Here is a 27552-nt window from a genome sequence, read left to right on the forward strand (position 1 = left end):
TCTCTCTCTCTCTCTTGTTAAATACAAATAAATACGATAACAATTAATACATACATATATAGGTATATATACGTATACATACATATATATTGTAATAAGAGTAAATATATCTACAACACGGTTTCGATAATGTAAAAAGAGAGGAATATCTACACCTACTATCGCTGATGATGAATAAGATTCGATCGAATTCGTACAGAGATTGCTTATCTCAACCGAATCCCATTTGTCATTCCCGTTTTCGCGCGTTGCAGAAAGTTGTGCAACACCCGCGGATGTGGGATGATATGGAGGGCGGTTAAAGCGCGTCGATCCAACGATACTAATTGCAATTAAACGCGGCGTTACGATTTCCCCGTGGTAAACCTGCGTGTAATTGCAATTACAAGCACCGTGGATTCGCGGACGAGAAAGACGCAGTTAGACCACCTCACCCGTACGAGGAGAGGATTCGTCAAGTGCGTTTCAAAATACGGGGGAAACGGGCGCGCAGTCTATCAGAATGGGTAACCGACAACGCGTTCCAGTCCGATCGAATCATCGATAGTAAACGGGTACAACCTTTGTGTAATGATTTCCGGGAATCCGACGATCGCGACGTGATCAGAACGAGGGATCGAACTATCGAGGTCGAGTGCTGGCTCACGCGCGAGAGGGATTACTACCGATCGAAGATTAAGTGTTTCGATTGGAATTCGTGAAATCCTTTGCCGAAAGCTGGCCCATATAATCGTTATCGGTGACTACACGATGGTTATTTTCGTCGAACAGATAGTATTGTATTTTCAAAGGTGAACTGCAATTTTAGTTTCATTCAACTCGATTATTACCTCTCTCTCTCACACACACACTCACTTTCATTCTCTCTCTTTCTCTCTCCCTTGCGCCCTCTGCCCATCCCCACCATAAAATGCATTCAAGGAGAACAAGCTTCCGCGAAGTCTTCCGGCGATATTCCCGCGAAACAAGCTCGTTCTCGAAAGAGGTCCGCTTTGCACCTGAAAAGGAAAAACGACACTTAGGTGAAACTCGATCTAACATGGTTATATATCTTTTATAATGATGCGCGTGGTGGTGTGAATTGCATTGTTTTAATTGTTTTTACGATAAATGTCATACATTAGAATGTAAAAAATAGCTGTTACCGATTACAACCGTAAACAATACATTTATTAATATATTGGAAACACTTGAGTGTTGAACCCAACATTCCGACATATATTATATTAGTGTACCGCGTAAACCAGGGAGAACGTAACAGTAATCAGGGATCATTTCAGTAATATCTGACTTGTTGCATGGTTGCCAAGAAAAACGGTATACGTATATACCTGACGCGATTCAGTGGCCTCGGTGAGTCCCGTCCCTGTTCAAGTGTTCTCCGGTTGGCTCAGATTGCTGTTCAGTAGCTCGGTGTTCGCGTTATTCCCGTTGCTCGCAGCGTTCAATCTTTGCTTCTCCTTCAGCTTCTTCTTCCTGCGTTTATTCACTTTGTGCACGCAGAAGAGCACAACGAACAGACAGACGAGAAAACCAGCGATGCAACTGGCGACCACGATCCAGGTGTACCTTGCCTTCTCCGTCTCGATCTTCAGCCGCATGATGTCCGCGCACCGATCGTACAGCTCGTTGGTCCTGTTACTGAACTCGGCGTTCGATGGGCAACCGCTTTTCAGCTCGTCGGTGCAATTGAACACCGGCAGCACGCGTATACCGCGAGTCTTCAGCCATGAATTCAACGTCTGGCACTCGCAGGCGGCCAGATCGAACTTGATCGGATTCCTGGAGAGATCGAGCACCTTTAGGGAGCAAAATGGAGCCAGATCGTCGGGCGTCACCGACGTGATCGAGTTGCCCGAGACGTTCAGATGCATCAGAGTCGGGACCGGGCCCAGTTGGGGAATACGGCAGATCTTGTTCTTCGACACTTGGAGGAAATTCAGGGGCGACATCACGTCGATCTCGGTGAATGCGTCGTCGCGAAGCATATTCCCGGACAGATACAACTTCCGTAGATAGGGCAGCTGGTAGAGGTTTCTGGGCAGTTTGTCGCAGCCGTTCGTCGACAGATCCAACACCTCCAGGTAACGCAGGTTGCTAAACGCCTCCTCGTGAATGTCCCCGATGAAGTTGTCGCCCAGATAGAGGTACGCGAGGTTCGTGTACGCGGCCAGGCTGGTGTTGGTCACCTCGCGGATCCTGTTCCCAGACGCGTCTAGAATCTGCGGAGAGAGTACGGCCGAATTAATCGTGTGTCACGACGTTTATTATAGTCGTCTACTTTATTAAACGAGCACAGAGTTTCTTTCGCTGAATTTTAATCTTTACTGTTTTGAACACCTAGGGGTCTTACCTAATTACTACCCTTAATTACTGGGATCGATTTTTCATTGATTCTAGTTCTCGTAAAACAGACGATCTAGTCTTAATTCATTACCCCTTGAAGGTGAACTGTGGTTTTCTTTTTACAACCACTTCGAGAGCAGAAGAAAGTATATGTACGTAATTTATTTTCAGTCTTTCCGACCTTGAAAAGGACCTTGGTTTAAAAAATTTTCATTCATCCATTGCGACGTACCCACTCTCATCCCCACCACTTTTCTTTTCTTCTATTTAACCTTCTTTTATGAATACATACTACGCTTCTAACTTTATTGCCTCCTGTTCCTTTACCTTCCCATCTATTTCTCTTAACCATCCCCTATTATCCTCCCATTTGTTGTCCCTTCTAGTACTCTGTCTACACTACATTCTCGTCTAAAGTAGGAAAGAGTATCGAACTGTAATCCAAGTAAAGATCAATCGACCCACCTGAATGTCCGTCTTCAGAGTGGTAGGAATGTAAGGCAAGCCGAGGTTCACGCAGCGCACCTGTAGCATCGAGTAAGCTTTGCTGTATTTACAAGTCCTCGAGGGGATGTCCTGGTCCATGACCAGAGTCGAACCCGCCGATCCTAGCACCATAGCGTCCGGCATCGTGGCCACGACGAATCCCATCATCAATAGCCCGTTCACTAGCAACAAGCTCATGTCTGGAACAGAATAAGCGGATTTTCCTAGCTGAAAACTCGGAGGCTGAGCGGCTCGAGCGTTTCGAGAGGTTGGCGGGTCGGTTCCGTGAATCGACGAACTCTCGAAGATGGAGGGGGGGGGGGGGCAACTTCACGACGGATCTCTCAACGTGGATCATGAACTTATCGGAAAGTTCCTTCGAAAAAATCGAATCATATCAAATCACGTCGAATCATATCGAATCGTATCGAATCATATCGAATCATATCGAATCATATCGAATCACATCGAATCACATCGAATCACATCGAATCACATCGAATCACGTCGAATCATATTGAATCACGTCGAATCATATCGAATCATATCGAGTCATATCGAATCACATCGAATCATATCGAATCATATCGAATCATATCGAATCATATCGAATCATATCGAATCAAATCTTTCAATTCGTTTAATTTCAATTTAATTTATTACTATTAACAGGAAGACCCTTTTTATACAAAAATTTAACAATAATAGCATCGAATCGAATTGGAAATCGAGTAATCGGTCAGTACTCGCTTCCACGGCCGCTTTCTTTACGTTCTCAGTGATTGTCTCGAGAAAAATCGCAAAAAGTCAAGAACAATTTGACGGGTCCCCGCGGATGCATTATTCCACACGTTAACCACCGCTTTCGACCTGCTTGCAAGGGGGGGAACAATGACGAGAGAATATCTGAGAGGCATTCTCGATGCAGGTTTCTCTCCGAGGGGGAGGAAGGCGAACGGATACATCGCGTGAATTTTTTAACGGGTCGGAATACCTATCGGTTGGCCACGAGGCTCGGGGGTTACCCGCTATCCCGGACGTAACTTGGATCCTCGTGACACGGACTCTATGAAATATTAGAAAGCTTATATTAATACGGAAGGAGATGGTCTTTTATCGTCCCGTTCGCTTCCCTCCGGGGAATCAAGTTGTCGGTACAATCCTCTCTGGTAGTAATAGTCCCTGCATGTAAATTTGCACTTTCAAAGATTTTTTTGCACGAACGGAATTGAATTAGAAACCCCTGATTAGATTTAGTCGAGGATTTTTATAGTATTGTGTAAGCAAGAGAATATTTGTTCTTAACCCTTCTACTACCCCAAAAGCCAAAATATCGTCACCACGGTCTTTGCCACAAATACCTTGTTGCAAATTCAATTTGCAATTTTGATAGAGAAGTGGCTAAATATAAAATACTTCCAACATTTCTAATGTAAAACGAAACACATTTTACAATAATATATGGAAAAAAGAGTTATCTTTCTTTGTCGAAAAAGGGGGTTAATTTTAATAAATACCTTACAAAATCCATAATTCTCCAAGGTATTTGTAGACGGTACACAAAGAAATTGTAAGGTACTAAGAGGATTAAATTCAGCGAAATGTTGAAGGTTATGCTTTCATTTACACCGCATAATCGTCGCGACGTCACGTAACGATGGATCGGTGGAACATGATCGTCGAGGAATTCGTTCGAGGATGCACAAAGAAATCGGTTTACCATTCGCTGGTGATTCACGGTGTTAGCCGTAGTCAGCAGGTTCTGAAAGAAGGCGCGGTGTGTTTATTGTGCCAGGCTCCGATGAACTGCAGAGCCTCGAAACGCAAGCAGCGGCTAACTTTATTCTCCCGCGGCCAGACTTCTCCATAAACTATCCATTTGGATACAGTGTTCCTTCAATTACCACGATCTTTGGAATCTCCGAGGCCACCTTGCAGAAATAATACCGTCGAAAAAGAATATTACCGGTGCTAATATTCTTTTCAGGTTAATTTCTTTACTGGAACGGTTCAGGACTAGCGAGGAAACTATACAGAATAATGGATACAATTTCACGACCGTTTCATTGGCTAATGACTTATGTCTTTGTCGCCTTTCATTGGTCCATCGGTATCCGCATATTTCGCTATTGGCAAGACCGAAATAAGTCCCGCCCACTGTTATCTAACCTCGTGGAATATATTGGGGATAGCGAAGTGATTATAAAGAGGTCTACGAAAGCGCTTTATCGTACATAAAATACGTTATCGATTATAGAAATTACTTTCGGTCCTACCTATAATCATTTTTATGGACTTTCCAGTGGAAGTTCAATCGAACCTCGTTACCTCGACAAATCGTGGCTCTAGTCTTAACTGTTCTAACTCCATTTTTCAACAAAAATTTCGTTAAACCATCTACGTGTGTCTCATTGGTCCAAAGAATACAAATTCAACAGAACCTACAAAACAACAAATGTTCTTTTAAGCCCTAACCCCGAAACTTTGAAAGTTTTTTTCGTCCTAACGGTAAAAAGTTATATTAATAATAAGATAAAATTTCCGTTTGATTATTTCACTACTTTCCTGCTTCACTAATATTAAACTTGGTGAAACTTTAAGCTCAGTTTTCTCAGCTTAGAAACTAGTGGAGATAGAACCTAAAAAAGACAATATAACAAAGACCCTGTTGAATTTTATCAATCTTTTTCACTTCATTCCGATCTACTTAGAACATTCTGAATTGAAATATCCGAAACCACGCGATATTTCACAGGTGTCCCATGTCCCAGAGCCTAATAACCGACCATTCCCAGGTGAAATGCCGCCGATAAGTCATCGTACGAAAACCCATTGATTCGATCGGGCGCTCGAAGCGCGCATTCGTGTTTCCTGGCTTTTTCACGCCCGTCACGTTCTTTTTGGTTCCCGGTTTCAATTTGAAGCGTGCGTTTTTACGGGAAACGGTCAGCCGCAATCGTTCGTAATTGTTCGTGTAGTCGCAGTCTTCCTCGCAAAAAAAAAAAAAAAAAAAAAAAAAAACCACGGCATCGGACACGGAGCACGATTCGTGAGTTTTGCAAATACATTCCAGCAGTTTACGGGTTTCCCAGAGATCTTCGGCGGAGATATAACTCCGTCGATACGGCAAGCATAAATCGGTTTCTTCCACGAGGCGATTCGCGAGCTTTTCGATAGTTTCGAAAACACATTTTAGCTGGGATCCCCCTCGACTGCCTTCGCCAGCCCGCGTAAATATTTTCTCCCCACGAATCGAGGAAGTTTTCCGCGGCCTCGATGCTACTGCTGCTGCCTTCGTGACAACGAAATCGTTAAACCGCGAACGGCGAAAGCGATAAAAGTCGGAGCTGACTCGTTTCACACGCTTCAAAGAGATCCGAACTGAATCTTCCGAAACGATTCTAATAACTATTTATTTAGTAAGCGAACGAAGATTCATTGCCCCTGCATACAGGGTGGGCCCGAACGATTCGTCGGAGAATTCAATAAATAAAGAGGGAAATCGGGTCGAGTTATAAGCGGAAAGCTGGCAATCCTCGATGATACTCGATGAATTAAAATCGGGTTTGAAGATTTTAATTTTCGAAAAAAAGTTACACAGAAAGCTACCAACCCTCGATGATCCGACATGAAGTAAAGTAAGTTTGAAGATTTTAATTTAAAAAAAAATAATAGCCAGCCGAATTCTTATCGTTCCACTGTTCCCCGATGATCGCTCTTCGTCACCTAAGTCCTGATTCAAAGGTAAAGCCAAGAAAGCCCCCGTATCATCTTCCCGAACAAATCAAGATTACACGTAGTGGCTTTCGTCACACGGCGTTTATTGATGTAAACACACAACCTCCGATCCCTCCTAGCGGAGTAGTCTCGGATAGAGGCGTTCGTGTTATCGCTTTGTTTGCCGTTAGTTTCGAAACAATTCCGCGTTGTAAATCGTATACTATCTCGACGTCTACGCAATACAGTTATCCATTACGCCTAACTGTCGCGTCCAATAGACGTACTCCGATATATAATTTCCCCCTTCCACCCCTGTGATTCTCCCATTCGCGTCAAAGGTCGAGAGACAAGAAGTTCGAATACATTGGTGATCAACGGACGCCTTCGGATCACTCTATCTGGCCTCTTTGTTGTCGCGTACGAATCGATTTTGTTCCCCGTGAACCGATTGTTTAGGTTTCAAAGTTTGATCGTCGAGAGGAGTTTCCATATCGGTCGCAGGAACGGAGAAATGGTAAGATGATGAGAACTCGAGTGACAAAACGAATATCGTCCCCGAGGCGGTCTCTTCGCCTCTCGGTCAATATTAATTTCGAGGTTATCAAAGACTTGATATACCTGTTCAGCCGTCGCCTGAAAGGAGCCAAAGGCTTCCGGGTTATTACGGATTACCGGTATAATCGAATCAAGTATTAATCCGCCGCGCCTCGGGGCTCGACGAAATCAAACGTTCGGGAGCCTTGTCTCGTTATCGATCATAGAACACCCAGAGGGCCTAGGCATCGAATCGCTGCGTATGTACGATGAAGTAATAACGATATATATTTGGATATACTCTGAGGGAGGAGAGTGGAGAAGTCTTTGAAAAAAATGTGGGTAATTATTAAGAACATGGTCCTCAGTACCGATTTCAATGACCTTGTGAATCAATGCCTTTATTCTGAACAGCTTTTCCCAAAATAATTGTAAGTCCTTGAAACTGATAACCGGCTGTAACATTGCCGATATGTTTACGAGTATTAACCGATATAATGGTACAGCACAAACAAACAGCGTGTTGGTACATAACTCACAGACGACAGAGTGGTCTTAAGACCGTCGCAACGTTACCTAGTATCTTGTGTAGACAGATATCACAGTATTGGAGTATAAATAGATCGATGGCCATTCGAACACGGTAATGGAATAATTCTGTCGTTTAATAATCGAATGACACGCCTGCCCGCGAATGATCGCGCGATTTCGATTCATAGAAACAGGGATTCCCACGAATTTCAGTGAAAAAAAAAAAACACGAAGTCAAACATCCGCGGACGTTATTCACCGTCAACGCCCACTCCCCGTTTAACGCGCGTTCCCCGTTGATAGCCTGTTTACCAGCCGATCGACCACTCAATTTCCCGTGAAAATTTACTTAAACAACCCGTTGATTCGCTGTAATCGACAAACGGTCCCGTTTTAATGCACCGCACGGCCCGACATTTTTGCACTCTCAATCATTCACCGGCCGAATCAGGTCGCGAGTTTCTTTCAAGCTTTCACCTGAACCAATTTTCATGTTTCTTCGTGCTCTATCATTGTCGATCGAAAGCTAGAGAGATATTCAATTTAATAACAGCCATTGGTTGCTTTCATCTGAACTCAAGCGAACAGACATTTCCGTTTACTTGTCGCGAAGGTATTGTCGACGGAACTGTCACAAATAGCACAAGAAATAGCACAAGAAATAGCACAAGAAATACCATAATTCGAGGAGTAAGGATTACAAGAATAAGAAGAATATTTAAATAATTCAATATTATCGTTGGAGGGAATAAGAAGCTTCCGGTATGAGAGCTAAGAAAGAAACATGGCGGCAGTCGGAAGGGGCCCGAGCTTTGGCGGGAAATTTGAATGGTGGCTGGCTCGTCAGACATTCAGCTCGCTCGTCTCGCTTGTCTGTGGCGTCCCTCTCGCCGCGCAAACATCAGGAACAGATATCTTCTGAGCGCAAACACAGTCGTAGTTCTCACGGCGCCTCTTCAGCGTGGCAGCCCAGTTTAAAGAGAAAACAAATTAAACGAGGAGAATTCGGTCGAGCTTTGTCGTGCTACGTTGATATTCGTCGGAGTAGACCAGAAGCAGCTCTCTCTTTCTGAAAGTTTCCCGCCACCTGGGCCAGAGCTGCTCCTCTGAATGCGAGCGATTCTCGGCGACGTAACTCGCATATTTTCACCGTTTTCCCTCCAAACGTTTCACGTTTCCACTCGTTTATTGCTCCCTCCCACCCCCACACGTCGCAATTCGTCGTCCCTTGTCACTAGTGCAGCGTCCCGATGAGACATCGAGAATGCTCCAGCAGCAGCAGCCTACGTTTTTCCCCTAGAAACGTTCATCGATTTCCGTTAACGAACGGTCAGTTCTGTATTTCGAGAACATTCCCTACGTACTGACACGTCGCTCGGGACTGGCAACGCGCTTATAGAGAGAAACGGGACACGATGCTTCCAAACGTTTTTCCTGTATGTTGGGAACACGGTCTCTTATACAGAATGTCCCACGTAACGTGAGCACGGTTCGGTATCTCACTTATTTTCGAAACTATACAAAGAAAGTGTGAGTGGAAAATACGATTTGAAATTATATTTTGTGAAATTTCAAGATCATCGATGTTCTATTTAAATGGGACTACATATTTTTATTAGCGTGCACACTGGATCTCTCGGATTCGCTGTTCCAAGTCCTTTGCATGAAAAGATTACAGTTAGACCTGAGAGATCATAGAACTGCCATCTGTTAACCAGTTCCGGGCTTGTGTATAATCTCCGAACAGTTTATTTTCCATTTTTATATTCGCACTGTGTTTTACTCACGGCGAAACCGTCGTAAGAAAACACCAAGATGGCGGCTGGACAGCGATGCGTGAGAAACAGGGAAGAAGGACGAGGACGAAGCTTTCGTCGCGTCTTATCGGGCAGAGCCACGAGTAGAGACTCCTCGTGAACTTTCCGCGAGGGCAGCTGATAATTAGGGGAAAGACCGATGACTTCATTGAAATCTCCGCGAGCCGTCGACACCGTCGACTGAAATAAACCGGGGAGTTTCTCCCCGTTCTCGGAGCCACGCGATTGAACTTTCGCCCTTCTCTCCCCGATCACGCCGAGAGAAAGCGAAGGCCCCTTCTCGCCGTGGAATTAAACTTTTCGACGTGGGATATAGTAACGAGCCACTCCACGGACTTGCAACGGTTTAAACGGCTTTTTTCCCACGGACTTGAAACGCGGGCAAACTTCGCCCCGTGGATCAATTCTCGGCGCAAATAGGGAAGAAATGCTTCCCTCATTTCGCAAACTTCCACGTTGATTATTAATCACCTGTGTGGTTCGCGAGTTAAAAAAGAAACTCTGTGGAAAACAGCACGGATATTCGGCGAAGAATACGGTCCTACCTCTATGTATGTAAACAGCATCAGTCGGGACCTGAGGTCACGATCACAGAGAGACCAGCGGACTTGATTCGACTCGAAGTTCTTCAGCCTTTTACCAGACAATTAACCTTTAACACTTTAATGTCGAATATAAATTGTACATACCTAGTAGTACGTCTGTTCGAAAATAAAAATTGAGGGCCGTTTACGATTACTATTTTCGAACACTTTCTAAGAACCAACTGAACGTGTAGTTTCGGAAATACTGCGCCGTTTACTGTCAATCGAAGGTGCTCAAACACGCGCAAGAGCTTCGAGAATTCTCCACCAGGTGGCGGTATGCGAAACAAAAATTCGAATTCGTCTCCCAGACGAGATGATCTGCGATTAACAACGGTTAAAGACACACACACGGATGTATTATACATTACAGGCAAAAAGTCTCGCGTTCCAGTATTTCAACGGGCACCCGGTGCATTGAAACGAAAAAAAAAACTAATTTCTAAGGGAATCTTCTGGGCGATGCTCTACGCACCGGACGCGTTTCCACGGTTCACGGAATCAACGAACGACGACGAAAAGCGCGGGAACCACCTCGAAGCTTCGAGGGAAAACGAGATCTAACCAGGCAGAGGGGCCGTCGTGATTAACACCCGAGGCAATCACATTAGGTCGTCTTTTCTAACCAGCTTTGTTTCGTATCCTCGTTTACCGAGAACCAGGGATCCGCGGGACGCAAGAGAAACTACTCGGGACACGCTGTCTGACGCACGGGTAATTCAATTTTAGGTGAATAGCTCGAGCGGAACAATACACGTTCGCGTTAACCCGCTCACCATATCTTTTTGATATTTTGTACAAAAAAGAATGTTTCTTTCTTTATAAAATCAAGAATCAATAGTCATTTTAAGACTATTTGAAAGATTGAAAAAAAATGTTGTTTATAAATAATATGTCTGTTCGCGATAAATAACGAGCATTGGTAGTCATGGTGGTAACACTGTTTTTCTAATGTTTGGATGTCATTTAACCCATTCATTACCACTGTTGCCGAAGTAAAATATTATTGTGAGTATATATTACTTTCTTCTAGTCTTGTATACGTAAATGGTAAAACAGAAAAATTGGATTCATTATGTATTATAAACATTACAATGGAAATTATTAAAAAAGTTGTGAAATGGCAACGAATGAAAAAAACGTTTTACCACGCTATTCCATTATTTTACCACGATCTTCACCGCAAGATCCGTCCAGTGGAAACGTAGATCAGCCGAAGACGCGAGAATATCTAACTCCTCCGCATCCTGGGTGGCCGCCGTTAATCACGGGTCCATCGGCAGGCCCACGTCGTTTCGTAGTCGGAATTGTACACCTTCTGCTCGTTTCCAACCGTCTTCGACATGATAAACAGCCCCGGAGAACGACCCGTAATAAGATGTATGTATGCGCCGAGTGTCCGAAAACGATTTCACACGCCCGCGCCCCTCGCTCGTCGAGAAATATCATTCGATATGGGGCACACGGCGTGAAAAAAGGAACGATAGTACGTGCACGTTCGCACGATTCATATGAATAGGTTATAAACGTCGTATTATTTAAATGAAATACTCTGCTCTTCATCGTGTAGTACAATCGAGTCCTCCGATAATCAGAAATGAGAGAACCGTCGCGGTTCGAACTACAGTAAAAGTTTGATTAGTGCTCGAAAGGATCTACAGCGTAAGCACCCGGTGTTCATTCCCACTTCCCTACGTTCGACGTTGATTCTGTATTTAGAATCGATTCCTCTGCTTCATAAGCGCCCGGCCCAATTCTCGGACAATAATCGATCGTTTACTGTATTTGATCTCCTCTTTCGCGGTCGTTTAAGAAAACTTGGATTATCTGGAGGTCTTGGAGGATCCATAGGACGGCCAAATGATTACGTGAATCGTTAGACTTTAATTCTGGACAAAAAGGGATCCGCCTGGATTTCGACGATCGCGGAATTTGTCGCGGAACAATACTCGAGGACAGAACGGATCCGGGTGAAATCGTGAGCGGATTATCGCGGTCATGACCTCGAAAACATACGCACACGCTCTCGTCAGCCTTCTTCTCTACCTCGTTTCTGATCTATCAGCGCGTCCGATCGCGGGATTGCGTGATCTTTTGAATATTTATGAGACGCGATTCACCTTGTTCGCGATGCCCACGTATCCCAGCCCCACGCGCTGTTTTTCCGGCTCGACGATACATAACATAACCGTTCTGGACTCGCGACGACGGAACTTGTAAAAATCGAGAATAATGGGAGGTCACGGAGTGGGGGGGACAAAAGTTTCGGGACACCTGTGACCGACCGTGACGACACTTTATGGAAGCGACAGGGACATGTTTTATGCGGGGTGACTCGCGGCGATTAGAGGAGCAGAAAGCACTTCTGCATGGACAGTTCTTAATTCAATTTATCGGTAGACAGCTGCTGTAACCAACTGGGATTTGGAGACAACGTGACGCAAAACAGTGAACGTCGAACAGAATCCGTGTGTAAATAATAAATAAAATTGCAGGGAAAGTTATCCAATTGTTAAATTGGTTCTCGAAGAAAAGATAGTTGGATGCTGAAGGGACTCGAGCAACTGAGAACTAAAATAAATGTCAGCTATAGTTCTTAATTGTTCTATTTCCCCACTAGTTTCTAAACTGAGAAAACTGAGTTTAAAATTTACGAAGTTTAATATTGTACAAGCAGGGAAGTAGTGAAATAATCAAACACACTAAAATATCATCTACCTATATTTAACAAAATTTTGTCTTATTATCAATATCAATTTTTAATTGTTGTTGGTATTTGAAGATACAACCATTAAGGGGGAAAAAGCTTTCGATGTTTCAGAGTTTGGACTTACAAGAATGTTTGTTGTTTTCTAGGCTGAATTTGCCCAGAAATTCATTATCAGTTAAAAAAGATGGCGTCAAAGTCCGTTGTAAGCGGTTCCGAGAAGGTATCTAAATCGGATATAAAAGGAGCCATGGAAGTGGAAATCTGTTTTTTATAGTAATCGTTCGATAAATTAGATAGGTATTTTACAAGTAGTACCAGAAATGGGCGTCATTGTAATAAAGTTTTAAGACCCTAACCCAGAACAACCAATAGAAACCCGATTAAATCGAGTACTATTCTGATATCTGCACATTGTGTACCAAAGCATATAACAGTAGTTAATGGTTAAAGGCTCATTTGGGCCAATCGTGTAATAAATATATATATATATAACATCAAGAGCACATACTGCCAACGTTCACCGTCACTGTTTTACGTGCATGTTACAAGTTTTACGTTCAACGAGATACATTCTCCCATAGAAAAAAAAAAGGAGCCTCATAAAAGAGGGCGAACAGCGGAAAATCGAACGCCTCGGGAGGAACTGTCGGCGATCGAGTTATAAGAGTTAAAAATCGGATGAAAGAAGAAGGACGGAGGTGAAGCATCGAAATCGAGTTGCGAACCAGGGAGTTTCAGTAATTTCTGAGTGGCAAGAGGCAAAGAGGATACAGGAACGGCCATCGACGTCTCGCGGCGTTTCAGACAGGCCTCGAATCGAATAAATAAAATCGCTCGAGCTCCCCGAACGGAGCAGAAGTGGTTGTTATTTTTAGTAAGGATACACGGTCGGAACACGTTCCCCGAGCGCGGTGATTCGTTTCGTTTCCGAAGCCGAGGGGAAGATTGTTGCGCGTGGATAAGTGCAACCAGCGTGAAAACTGGCCGAGGAAAGAGTTGGGAAACCAGACGTTCCAGAAATCGAGCGTGTGAAATCAGATTCCTTCTTCTCCTTCCTAGCTGAGATCGATTCCTCGAGAAATACATTTTCGATACACCTACTGTAATACGTTCTACAGTAAATCATCGATGAGTGTTCGAGGGCTTCTCAGCACAATGGTTGGCACAGTGTGTTAGTTTATGAAATATTTAATGTTCGGTGCTGAAGAGCCTTCGAACAGTCATCGCTGATTTACTGTATTTGCCGCGTCTACGAGTGATTTTCTATATTTGTACTTGCAAAAATATTTTTCTATCTGGACCTTTCATACCGGAAGTATCGATGGCCTGTGATTATAGTAACTTTATAAGACCTCTAAACGATTCGAACCTCGACATCTCTTTCTTTCGCCGTCACGAAAACGGTGTCGACGAGTCGCCAAATCCGCGGATGGACGCAGCAAATTTCCAGTTTTTCACGCTTGATATGCGCGTCCGATCACCGAACTTCCAAGAGAGGAAAATGCCGCGGATAGGCGAGGGACGGGGTTAGAGACTCCGCTCGTTACGGGCTCGGAATGTCCGATAAAAATTTCAATTTATACGCGAAAAAAGTCCTCGAGAACTTAGATGAAGAAAGTTCATAACTGGCCATTAACTCGTTGGCCATGGCTGCGCGCAAGGAGAACGGCACTCGCGCGTTTCCGGATCCTTCCAACCGACCAGACCCGCTCGTGGATCGTCGACAGAAGCCGCGTCTTGGTGGTTTTTCCTCCGTGTTTTCTACGCGGTGAAGAGAAGAAAAAACGGAAAAAAGAAAAGTGCCGATGGCCCTTTGCTTTTGTCGTCGCGGAGCTATTACAGCGGTGCGCCGCCACGAAAATTCTGCCACGTGCAATTGCTTTCGATAAATGTTTCCCTCCGCACATCGCTTCGCTCTGGATCTAACGCCTGTACCTGTACACGGCGCAGCGCTTTGTCGCGAGTCGACCTTGATTTATTCGCCATTCGTGCTCGCGATATTAAATACTCGGACCGAGGACGCGAAAAATTGCCAACGGGAGAATGTATTTCGGCTGCGAGCTATGTATGGGAGAGAACGGTGTTATTAGTCACGGCGTAACTCCCGGAAATACGAGGACCGAACAGGGTTTTGATATTGCTTCCAGCGGAAGGATACAGTAAATTTTGGATGAGTGTTCGATGGCTCTTCTAGGCGTACTGACAAGGAGAGATCCCCAGATGAAACACTGGCTTTTTAACGAGGTTTAGCACATGGGTAGAGCTTGGAATTCTGAAGCCAATTATATTTGTTTCAGCCACATATGGCCATTAGTTTATGGAATATTTAAGGTTCAGTGTCGAGGACCTTTCGAACACTCTTCGAGGATTTACTGTAGTTGGAAACCCGTGGGTGTAACGTCTTGTGTCGTCTCGATAGTGGTTCTGTTGAGTCGCTTCGTTATTGGTCTTTTGAGCCGCCTAGATAATCCATAATTCTATCAAATGTTCACGATTCTCTGTAATAATTAATTTTTGCATATCCGAGAGGGTCATCGAGTTCGCTGCGCTGGTGGCGCCACCTTGGCGAGGGATTCGATTCGGCCATCTTGACGCGTGGACCAGTGTCAGCCATCTTGATGCGATCGTTGGAAACAGTGGACGCGATCTGACGATCGTTCTATTGCCTAACGGTTCAAAGATTACCAGGAAAAGAGGAGAAGCAACCAAGCTATAAAAACAAACGTCCATCTTGTGGTCTCGTGACGTTGAAGGTCAATGGTTACGATTCCAAAGAGCGACGAAGCACGTTTAATAAAGACGGAACTCTGTATTGCACGACATCTCTTGTTTTTTTCCCATTTCCTTCATTCTCCGACTAGATTTTCTCGCATTTCCCTTAAATCGTTATTAGCCGTACGCCCGTATCTCGCGGCGCTCCGTATTGTTTTCCACGCGGAACAAAAGGCGGTTTCCACTTTTCCCGCGAAGGGGGTGGGGTGTGTGAAACGAAATAACGTAAAAAGCCGTGGTTTCGAAGCGGTTGGTTCTCGGAGGGTCGGGCCAAGAATTACACGCGATTAATCACCGCGTCGGGAAACAGATGGACGCGCTAAAAAATAAAAAGGAAAGGCCTCTGGTGGCGTCCACGGTGATTTTACCAGAAGCCGAGCACAGAGAACGGCAGCCTCGAGCTGTCCCGGAATCGTTGGACGAAATTTATGGACCACCTAGTTCCCTGAGCCCCCGGAAAACAACGAGGCGCGAAAATAGCGTAGCGTTCTCCTCCTTTTTCTTTTCCGGTATCGCGTATAATGTCGGTAAGACAGAGAACGTCACGCTTCCTCCGGCCCCCAAGCTCGCTTTCTTCGGGTAGGTTATTATAGCGAGAGATGGGAGGGGAAACGATATATATTTCAAGAGTGGGTCAAGTTTATCGGTTCACGCTTACCAGAGTGACTACATAAATTCACGGACGTGTGTCCCTCATGATCCGACACGACGTGTGAACCGGTTCAGGGATTAAGCGGACGCGCCAGAAGGTTTTCGAGGTCTCCGAACACAAGACTTTGATATTCGTCGTATTTTCGATTCTGCGAACCTTCATGGATCCCTACGAACCCTACCATTCGATTGACAATACGACGACTGAGTTTGTGAGTAACTTTCACCAGTGGCCTATTATAACATTTTGAAATCGTCTAATGTCATTTTTTATTCGTTACCATTTAACGACTTTCTTACTTTTATCTCACATATGGCAATAATGGGAATGAAAGGGTTAACAATGCAGAAAGAAAAAGGTGAAACTTGCGACTGTTTGCTGGTCTTGCAGAATCCAAAGTTTCAGAGAAACGTAATCCCAACTCTGGACTGAACTCCGAGCTTCCATTTAAGGTACTGACTCCTCAAAGATACACAGGGATCAATGACGACACGAGAAGGACTTAATTCCGTCGATGTCGCACGGTGACTCCACCGACTAACGAAAGTCCCCTTTGCATTCAGAGAACGCGCGCAGTATCTGACATCGCTCAAGATTTACGCTTCTCGAAGTCGACCGAACGAATGGTAACGCGTCGACTAGATATCCTCGTGGTCCTCTGAATGGAGAAAGGATCACGGAACCATTATACAGAGTGTACCATTTAAATCGAACCACTCGAATATCTGCAAAACTACTGAAGGTATTAAAAAACATTTCAGACAAAAGTTGAATCGTACCAGGGTACACACTTTCTAATGTAACTTTTTTCTATGTTGACACTTAGAGGTCACACGAAGGTCAACTTTGTTTTTTCAAATGAAATCATATATATTTAAATGCACTACTCGATGCTACTCGTTATTCCCTAGATAAAGTACTCAGTCCCATATGTCGAATTAGTGCATTCAAAAATATACGATTCCTTTTTAAAAAAAAAAAAAGCAAAGTTGACCTTCATATGACCTCTACGGGTCCCCATAGAAAAAACTTACATATGCCCCCTGATACCATTTAAACTTCAGTCCGAAACATTTTTTAATACCTTCAATAGTTTCGGAGATATTCGAGTGGGTTGATTTAAATGGGGGACGCACTTTGTGTAGGGTGTCCCCGAACGAGAAGACCGGAAGCTTCGAGGTCATACATCTTATTCGCTACAATCATCATAGACCTGGACAGAAAAAATCCGGAACCCCGTAACGGTGCAGCAGAAACCGTCTACGAGACGAACGAAGGAATCGCTGAGGTGTGTTTCCTCGCCGCGAAACGCTCAAGAATTTCTGCATCCGCGACTTCCCCCCTCTACATATATATACATCGCGAGCGCACAATATTCGGCGCGGATCGAATTTCCACGAGCGAAAACGCGCGTCGGTGGAGCCAACGGATCTAGATCCTCGCGGATATCGAGGCCTGGAATTCCCGCGATCGCATCTCGTCCCCCGCTGGTATTCACGTGTATTTATACGGAATGCAGGGATACCGCGTGGTCCGACACAACGGAATCTGTTAATCGCAGCGCGCAAGGTGTTCCTCCTCCCTGCTCCTCCGCGGATTGTACAAGAGGAACACAACACAATCAGCGTGGAATTTTTTTTTTTTTTTTTTTTTCAACGAGCGATACGCCTCGAGCAGCTCCTTTCCCCTCGAGGGAGGGGAGGGTCGATGCAGCCGCTCCGAGACGCCGGTTTTTCGCTCCAATTATGGAGAACTTAAGGCGTCTTATCGACGAGCGCGACCTGGAATCGCGGAACCTCGAGATTCTTCTTCTTGGAGGAGATACACACCGTGGTTTCTTTGCTCATCGGATACTTGGCAGTGTTCTAATTCCGGCAGAACTGTCTGAAACACGTTTTATAATAACTTCGGGTAAATATAGATCCTTTACAGTTCGATTTCAGAGAAACTGGTGGTCGAATATAAGTTTCTTTACCCTGTTTATGATTTTACTTTTCTTTAAGAAAATCAAAATATTATATTTATGTCCTTGGGACAAAGCCCATTAATTTACAATAAGATTGCATTATATAGGTGACGTGTCTGCAAATATACATATGTTACGAGTTTATTGGAATATTTAGCTTAACGTTTGGTGCGTTCTACTTCCCGGTAGATTTTAGTCTTGAATACTTTAATGTCGTCAAACTTTATCGAACGTCCGGTCACACTGAATCCCACACAATCCTGTATGTTATCTGTATCTGGCCCCCAGACCGTATTAAATACATTTCCTTTTTTTAAATGACATTTTACGTTTCCCTTCCATAGTATGTATTCCAAATGAAGTCTTCCAGGCATTATTCGCGGCACACGTTCGTGAAAAAAAAAAGAGGTTCACCCACAGGTTTTTTCGCGAAACAAAGACAACACAGTATTATTAATGAAGCACCTGGGAGAGGAGTAATACAAGTGTCCCGGAATAACGAAGAACGCGGAGACGCGCGCAAACTACGATCGTCGACGGCAATAAATCAAAAAGAGAGGGGATGCCGCGACGTTCTCCCCCGAGGCGGTGGTGTGTTGGGCTCTCTGGCGAGTGAATAAAGTGCACGGATCCTCAGGGCGTTGCGTCGATCCCCCTGCACGCGATTTATCCCTTCGATAGGACGCTGGATCGTCGATTCGACGAGGCTTCCCCCCTCCACCCCACTGTCCCACCCCTCCCTTTGGGTTATTGTTCCATCGAGGGCCGTAGGGCTGAGGAACGCACCCGTTGTAGCGACCGGTAACAGGCATCGTTACGGGGAAACGATCGTCGACGAGATCGTCGTCGAGCTCGAGAGAAAAAAAAAAAATAGAAATTCTATTCGTTAGTTAACGCGGCGAGACTGTTACACGCCGTGTCTCGAGGCTCCGTAAGATTTATCCAGGTACACTTTAACCGGTAACGATACAGCGTGATCATTAACAGCAGCCATTTTTACAGGACTTTAGCGATGTGGTATATGTACTGAAAAAATGCAACAATTTTTTTCATTAAAGCGACTGACACTTGCACGCCGCACCTCACTAAAGGTTTAAAGAAACAAATTATATTCGGAATGTTTACAAAATAATAACAGCTAAAGAGAATATACGTATGGAACTTAGCTAAGTAATGGTACAGTAATTCCTGGATGAATGCGACGCGAGCCAACGTGGGACCAATCGAAACAGAGTAAAAAGAACCAGAGGCTCGGCTTCGGGCAAAAAACAAATTTATGAAGGGCTGAGAACTTTCCCGCCTTGCCACGAATACTCTGAAATTGACCCGAGTACTCATAGAGACATTACTGTATTAGCTAAACATTCATTTTTTTTTATAAAATAGAAGAAGATAATACATCTTCGTCCTATTGTAACTTTTTTCGACCAAAAGGCTATGCCGGTTTATTTACAATAATAAATAAATAATTTGGAAAGAGGATGCTTTGCAATATTAAATATTGCAATATATAATTCAAACTCGAATCGTCGTCCACTCGATTTTCGAGCCCAAGAAGTAAAAACCTGCAGCTTCAACAACCCCCACGGATGATCATTGTCTTACACACACCACGCGCAATGGTACCACCTTCCATCGAGTGCTAGATCGAAACTTGCCAAGTAATGGTCTCCACGTTCGTGAAGTCATTATCGTCGACAGCGTGCGCCGGAGAATCGAGTTTCCACGAGGTGCGATCATCCAAGAGGAAAACTTTCAACAAACTTCCGAGTTCCTCGGAACGGATTTGATTTTCCATTGGAAAATCGAGGATCGTGAGGAGGGAATTTGTCTCACGAATGCTCGGGGAACCGATACTCGATTGCCTGACTACCTACTATGCACGGGGGCGTCCTGGTTTCGAACCGAACACACACGACGAGGAAGGAGATCGAGGGGAAACTCGATCGACGACGATTCCCGCCTGGGGAAAACAGATCGGGGGCTATTTTACTCTTGTACGACGAGTTATTGCGCGATCGGTATCTCGATGCATCGCGCGGAGCAGGCCCAAGAAACGTATCCGCGGTGGTACACGAGGAAGTAGGTGATCCGTAACGAGAGATCGTTCGCCGAGGGCTTTTGCGGTCGCGGGGGAAGGGGTACCATATACGTTACTATGACACTGACTTTCATATCGGTTACGTAACAATTAGATCGCCATTCCCCGAGGGGGGAAACTAGTTCCCCTTCAGGGGGAAGCGGAAGGCCAGAAAACGGGTCGTCCTCGAGCGAGAAATCCAAGACGTGTCCCGATAACATCGGCCGCATTTCCGTTCCGCTTTACTCGGAGTGTACAGGGTGTTCTGAAAAAAAGGGTCTGAGACTTTAGATGCTGATTACTGCTTACCAAATCGAGTAAAAAAATATCTGATCGGCACATAGATTCTAGTAATCAACCCTTTTGATGAAAAACACAAAAGTTGAAATCACATTTGTTGCATTAAAATACGTATGTACAAAACAGAAGGATCATTCCACGTCAAATTTGGTGGTCGATGTCGGGGATTTTGTTCAACATGAAATACGATGTGGTCCAGGTGAAATGATAGGGGTGGGGTGTCAACATTTGTATGTTTTCGAATTTATTTAAAAAATTCTATTTTGACTATATGCGTGAAACCGCGATATACATGAAAATTGATATTTCGGAAACTATGTACCCTATCGAGTTCGTCCTTCGATTATTTTTCACCTAGACGTCTAGCCCGTACCACAATAATTTTATTGTATGAAAAAAATTGATGTTCAAATGCTGAAAATGATATATAAATTCTTTTTTCTCAATTTTCTCCGTGACAGATAAGTGGTGTGAACAAAGTAAATACAATACAGGCGCGGAAAATGCACGTAGCTCAACGGGTTAAAATAGAACTTGATACCATCCAGACGATCGTCCGTGTCCCAACGGAAAATCTATTTTCCATTTCAGCGACTGAAAATAAAATCCTGTCGTTCCAGGTTAACGGTATTAAACCGACTAGAGACGGTGTAGCGATTATGTCTCTCGAGAGTTCTCACGCGTTTCCGGTTGGTCGCCCCGGCACTCGCGAGCGTTCCAGGGATCGGGCTTCATTTCCGACGATTTTCCAGCAAGTTCGCGCCGCGTCGCTCGGCCGGAACACCCGTCGACAAGCTTTCCACCTCCCCCCTCCACGGAACGGTGAGAGAATTTTCCTTATCGCGGGCCCGGGATGGAAAATCCCATTATCGGAAAGGGTTCGCGTCCGCGGCGGCACCACTGGTGAGGCCAGAAGAAGGAAGTGGAGGGAGGAAGAAGAGGAAACACGCCGACGGGCAATATCCCGGGCTACTTCGACGGAAATAATGTGGAAACGGCAAATATTATTTTAACCGTCGATTTATAGAGTGGTCCCGTCACTCTGACGAGAACCAAGCATTGTTTCGGTCGGCTGCTTCGCGCGCGCACGTTCACTCCCCCTTCCGTTGCATCCTTCAAGCTGCTAATTATAAACCGCTACCGCGATTTTGCTTTTCTCTCTTTCTACGTCCCGCGGGTACAACGTTTTCGTACGAAATCGAATTGAAGGACCCTTTCTTCCCGCTGGACGGAAATATTAACCCTCTCCTTTCGCCGGGGGTCGTCTACGATCGGAGCGAGATCTTACTTGTTGCGCTGGCGTTAGATCAACTGCTGGTAACAGGGACCATTCTACTACTTCGTTTTTTGTTTTTTTGGATCCATTTCGACGCATTGGATAGGGTGAATGCACCAATGAATGAACTTCTAAGAATTTTGCGGTTGTTAAAATCGAATTTTGAAAGATAATATTATTAAATATTTGGCACTTGAAAATTTGATTTTTTTTAATATTTACGCATTTTTGTAACGTAGAGTTTTCAAAATGAAAAGTTAGGAAAATGTAATTAATTAAATTATAGAAGAAAAAAAATAGACTTCACGTTTAGTACCGATCGTGCGAAATTTCGTCGTGCACACGCGGGGGTCCCATTCGAGAGCCACCGAAGTGGGCGAGCAACAGTCGCAATTTCGGCGCGCGAGGAAGAAACACGGTTGTTATTTTTCAAGGGGGTCGACGAGAGAGGGAACGAAACGAGCGCGCCGAAAGGGAAGAAAATTTTATCGCGCGTAAAAATAATACCGTCATAGAGGAAGAGAAGGAAGGGGGCCGAGTGGTCGCACCGAATCCCCCCTTTAACGAAATGGCCTGCATAAAATCTGCATAAAGCGCGCGCAATTTGCAACCGGGTGTAATTCATCGTGAGCGTGGACCGCGGGGTAATTCATTCTTTTTCATAAATTTTATGGATTCGTTACACCGATAGGACGGGGTGGTTCGATTCACCACGATTTTAATCATCGATTCTAGTACCTACGCGAATACATACATCGGATGGACGGTGGAATAATGTCGTTATAGGTAGAGCAGTGACACGAACAGAGGAGAAAATAATTAATTCATACCAATGTGTAATAAATTGATATTGTTAGTGAAGAGCACAGACCTGCCCAGTTCCAGAGATGAAATTCACGAGACACTGTTTCCTCTGTATCACGCGGATGTATTATGTAGAAGTAATTACACGTAGTGTTCCATTAAAACAGAATGAAAATGGACTCTTTATTTCTGTTCTAATGAAAAAGTACATACAATGAAAAGGGTCTCAATTATAGTAATCTATTGCCAGGCCAGATCGAGAACGACCACACACCGCGAAGTATGTAAATCCTCTGGAATAAGTCCAGGAACGTGCGAACTCGATCGCCCAAAAGTCGTCGATTACAAGAATGTTGGAATAAAAATGTTCCTCCGGATGACTCGATCCGCGCGTGGGATATAAAACGGAGGATCACGAGTGGCGGGGAATTAATAAGAATCACCCGGGCTGAAAATAGCGCTACAAAGTTGGATCCTCGAAAGTTTGAAAGCCACCCCGAGATAGGAAAAACTACGGCCAACTTTCATCCCCATGCGCCTCGAAACTTCGTGGGGGTGGCCGAGGCGTCCACTCGGTGGGCTCCGACGCGAATTATATGTATCGGATAGGGAATATTGAATCGTCTCCGTCCAATAAAACGACCCCCTTGGCGCTGAAAGGAGAAATAACGAGCAATTAGGGTTGTATCTACGTTCTGTTGTTGCTCGGGATATCGTCGCCGGATCGAAATCGAAGAGGAAACCGAATACCACCCACCAGAATAATTTCCATCGATTTCATCGGGCCATTAAGAACACAGGTGGTGGGGATCTTGTTGTCCACCTGACGTGACAAAAGAGTTTCGCAATATCCAGTCCCCGCGGGATCCGTTTTTACGTTTCGAAATGGCACCCAGTCCCGCCCCCGGAGTATCTAATAACGACTTCTTTACTGCTTTCATTTCAGCCGGTGGGAAATTGCCTGGTGTCACGAGGGAAAAGGCGGTAACGGTGTCCGACGACCGATTTGATTTTTCTTACGCGTTTTCTTCTCGCCACCCGACGCCGCGCGGGTAAAAACTACGGCTCACACTTGCGCCCCTTCTAATAATTGCGATATCACGACGCGACGGGAAACGAACGATCGTGAAGAACCTTTCTTCTACACACTTCAATCCGACACGAGGGAACCACACACATACAACTGGTGCAAATTAATTCCAATCGTAGCTCGATTTTCTGTTTGGACAGTTGAATACGAGTCCCTTTTCTTTTAAAGGTAACAAGGCACATGTCCCAATTACTGCGCGTAATTTTCATTTAATAATTTTACATGTTGTTTAATAACCGAAAAATCGTCTCAGTTTAGAACATTATTTGACATCTGTTTCGCTAAAAAAAAATTAGCTTTATATTTAAATATGAAGAATTCATTAATAATTAATTTAAATCTGCGAGCAATACCGGTGTTCCTATAACTGTCACGTGACCGACCGAGGTAGCCAATGAGATTCCTTCGCGGCAATATCATATATCATGAATCGTGGCGTTTCGTTTCATTACAGGTGTCTTTGGATCACAAAAGGATCGAAATAAACGAGCGTGCGTGTCTCTCCAAAGCCTCCTTCATTCAAGATTCAAGGGTCAAATTCGTTGTCGTCGACTTTGTGCAGCTTCTTCGTGGGGGCCCCCCTGAAGAAACAAGCCAGGAATTTCATTAGAGACAGGAGCGAACGTCGGGCGTTTCCGTGGACCGGTCGCTTATTTTTGCAGTCGGGGTGAAAACAGCGGGCTTAAAAAGCGACGGCGGAAAGGAACCCGATTACAAATACCTTCGAGAGTATACCAGTCCGAGTCGCGAAGTTGCGCCCTCGACAGTTCCATGTATCTTGAAGAAGTTCGGACCGGGGAGACCCTATTTATCTCTTTCGCTCTATTTATACACGTCGGTGGATGGAGAACACAACCGTAGAATATCGGGTGGTTTTTTTTTTCACGACTTTTCCACGTCGACACCGAATATCCCCCCGTTGCGAAAAAGCCCAGCGGGTAAGTACCCGTGGTGTTCTTGAAAATACCCAACGATCCCGAAACTGATCGGAAACTGTGGTCCGATAGCGTGCATCGGAAGTGAAACTTTAATTAACCGCAGAGTGTTTCCTTCTGCGTGGCACGAAATTAAGAAGAAAGGCATCGAATATGGAAACTTCGGTTGAATCGCGCGCCTGTGGCCCCTGGTTTTTCTTATCATTGGATATAACCGCCGGTGGGCTCGGAACTTGGAATTAATTTTTAAAGTATCCACCCCGACGCGGACCTGAAACTTCGTTGATCCGGTCGGGATCGTCCCGTAAGATCGACCAAGCTTAGCATCCCAAGTCCTAAAGCTTGGGGACGGTATATATCGAGAGAGGGACGCTTCCTGTTTGCTTTTCCAGCTCGCCGACAGTTTGAATGAGTTCCGACACGGGGCCAAGACAGAAGGTTCGGGGATCGGTTATCCAGAGAACGTGGATGCCACGGGTACCCTTAACGGGCACTTCCAGGGCTCTGCGTGCATGAGAGTACATAAATAGAGACGTCAGTCCATGTGATCCAGAGCCAACGTCCTGGTCACGAACGTTCTCTCGGATCGAGAAGCGATGTATGGCGTTCGACGAGAAAGCTAGGCGTCTGGTCATCCTCACGGAACTAACCTTCGAGTCGAAACTTCCTGAAGTCAAGAATCTCTGGCATGACACACGTCTATCCCGGCCAGATCTCTGGCTTCCTTCGGAGTTTAACACTCTTAGAATCGGGCGTGTTTCGCTCGGAGCTTAGCGCTGCTTCCGACATCTATATGCGATAATTTTCGACCATCAAGTACCTGGATGAAAAACAGAGCTGGGAAAGATTTATCGCCACTTTCGCCTGACGATCAAATATTCGAACAGATCTACTGTTTTCATCCGAGTTTATCGAGATCCTCTTGTATACAGGGTGTCTCAAAATCATATGACGAGACGCAACGTGCGTATTCCTCATGCAAATACAAATGAAAATGTTCTTTAGCGTTTTGTAATCTGAAGCTCCGTTTCCGATATATTGGCAGTTGAACGAACTCCAATCAGCTGAGCGGTTGGTCACACGTACGCGGAGAGACACAGTTAAAAAGCGCGCGACTCAGCTGACTGGCCTCTGCGCGTACGTGTGGCGAACCGTTCAGCTGAATGGGGTACGTTCAACTGCCAATATCTCGAAAATGGAGTTTCAGATTATAAAACGGTAAAGGACTTTTCGATTTGTATTTACATATGGAATATGCACGTCGCGGTTTGTCCCATCATTTTCGGACACCCTGTATATAAGCGTCACCATAAACGTCGCCAGGGGCAAGATACATCATTATAACGTGACGAAACACCAGCGCCCCCTCACCTTTCGTTCAACGTTTGACGCGTCCCCGATGAACCACGGAAGGCTCACACAGAGGATCACAAAGCTCTCCGCGAGCGGTTTCTCGTTCATCTTCAACGAAGCTTCATAAATATTCGCGGGGCTCGGTGGATATTGCGCGCGACGTATCCATTACCGCGGGGGCTCTCCGTACCCATCCCGCTCGACTTGGAAAAATGAACCCGCGGGATTGTGCTCTGGATCCTCGCTCACGCAACCGCCGATAGACAGAGAAGTATCTTTTGGAGATTCAGCCGAGAATTTAAAAACGTGAATATTTTATTTTTAGAGAAAAAAAAATACGCTGCTTGCATGCATTCGCAAACATTTACGTTCCCTTTTTCTGTTTTGTTTTGTATGGGGCTTGGGTCTGGTGTAGAATACGGACCGTGGACGAATAAAAGCTAGGTCACGTGACCAGGGGCAGCCGAGTCGCCATCTTTGTTCCCCGCTGAATTTATCTCTCGAAACGAACGAAACAATATTTTCCACCGAATGTGCATACAAGGTACCCCACATACTTGTCCATTAATTTAAGTAATGGATTCCTTTTGGAATTTCAAAAGTTTCATGTACAGAAAGTGGAACGACAATTATGAAGATTTTATTGTATTCGCGAATTATCAAAGAAAAAGATTTCGTCGAATCCATAAACTACCAGCGTCCACGATGAAGTCCGTCAACAATAACATTACAAGGGCTTCCGGGAGTGGGCATCGTTTCCGGTTTCGCCGATGAAGTTTCATACGGCGCAGGGAATCCGTACGTCCTCGCGGCCATTAGCAATTCGACCGGGTAAACAGGAATTCCGTAAGCACAGCCCAGCTACTTGTTCATAGCCTCGAGCTGGATCCTAGATAGTTTTAAATTACCCCTAGAAACAACGATGGGAAACCGCCGCGCGGAAACAATTACTTATACACATACTACCGTTCACAAATGTCGGGACACGTCACATTGTCGGTATTAAATGAATAAGACTATTATTTCCGCTACTATTTATCGAACTTAAAGCTTTCTATAGCTAAATATCGCTACTTCTTTTTTAACACATACGAAATATTTATAAATATTCTTAGAATATATATTTCTGCATCATTGTACACTCGCGAGGAAACTCGGCTTCCACTAGGGGAAAAAAGAAACGTAGGAAAAAGGCTTCTTACCACTTGGTATTGGGAATTATTGAAATTTGTACCAAATGATCGTTCAATTTAACATTTATTTCAGTACTTGAAGTAAATGTAGTAAGTGGTAGGAGATTTTTTTTCCACACCACATTTTCCCCTAGCGAAACCAGAGTTTGCACTTCAGTATACAAGTGTCCAGATACTTCTAGAGTGTACCATCTCTGGTAGCGCGGGCCTGAAAGAGTAAACGCATGAAAATTGATCCACTGAGATACGGGAGACCGTGAGATATTCGCGTGAAAGAATCCGCCGGGGATTTAGGTATGTGTATCCTCGTCTAATTACGTTACATTATAGATAAAGCTATCTCCCACGGCCAGGGTAGAACGCTCTATAGTGCCGATTATGCGAAAGCGGCCGATTTAAACCA

At 44.7% G+C, this 27552-nt stretch overlaps 1 protein-coding gene across 3 annotated transcripts in view; it reads right to left on the reverse strand.

The window, feature by feature from the left end:
* Positions 1–214: 214 nt before the first annotated feature.
* LOC107195196 (decorin) overlaps positions 215–27552 on the reverse strand; it is a 40713-nt gene continuing 13375 nt past the window's right edge. Inside the window, exons 1-4 of one of the 3 annotated variants that reach the window (XM_015584993.1) lie at positions 10124–10213; positions 2812–3032; positions 1332–2222; positions 215–998 (exon numbers count right to left, since the gene is read on the reverse strand). In XM_015584993.1, the coding sequence (XP_015440479.1) occupies positions 1371–2222; positions 2812–3030 (1071 nt within the window). In that variant the 5' untranslated portion in view covers positions 3031–3032; positions 10124–10213 and the 3' untranslated portion in view covers positions 215–998; positions 1332–1370. Of the gene's footprint in view, positions 999–1331; positions 2223–2811; positions 3033–10123; positions 10214–27552 lie in introns of those variants that run through there. The other 2 variants (XM_015584994.1, XM_015584992.1) reach the window with 2 other exon arrangements.

The sequence above is a fragment of the Dufourea novaeangliae genome, unplaced genomic scaffold, assembly GCF_001272555.1.
Source record: "Dufourea novaeangliae isolate 0120121106 unplaced genomic scaffold, ASM127255v1 scaffold55, whole genome shotgun sequence".
Classification (NCBI taxonomy): Eukaryota; Metazoa; Arthropoda; class Insecta; order Hymenoptera; family Halictidae; genus Dufourea; species Dufourea novaeangliae.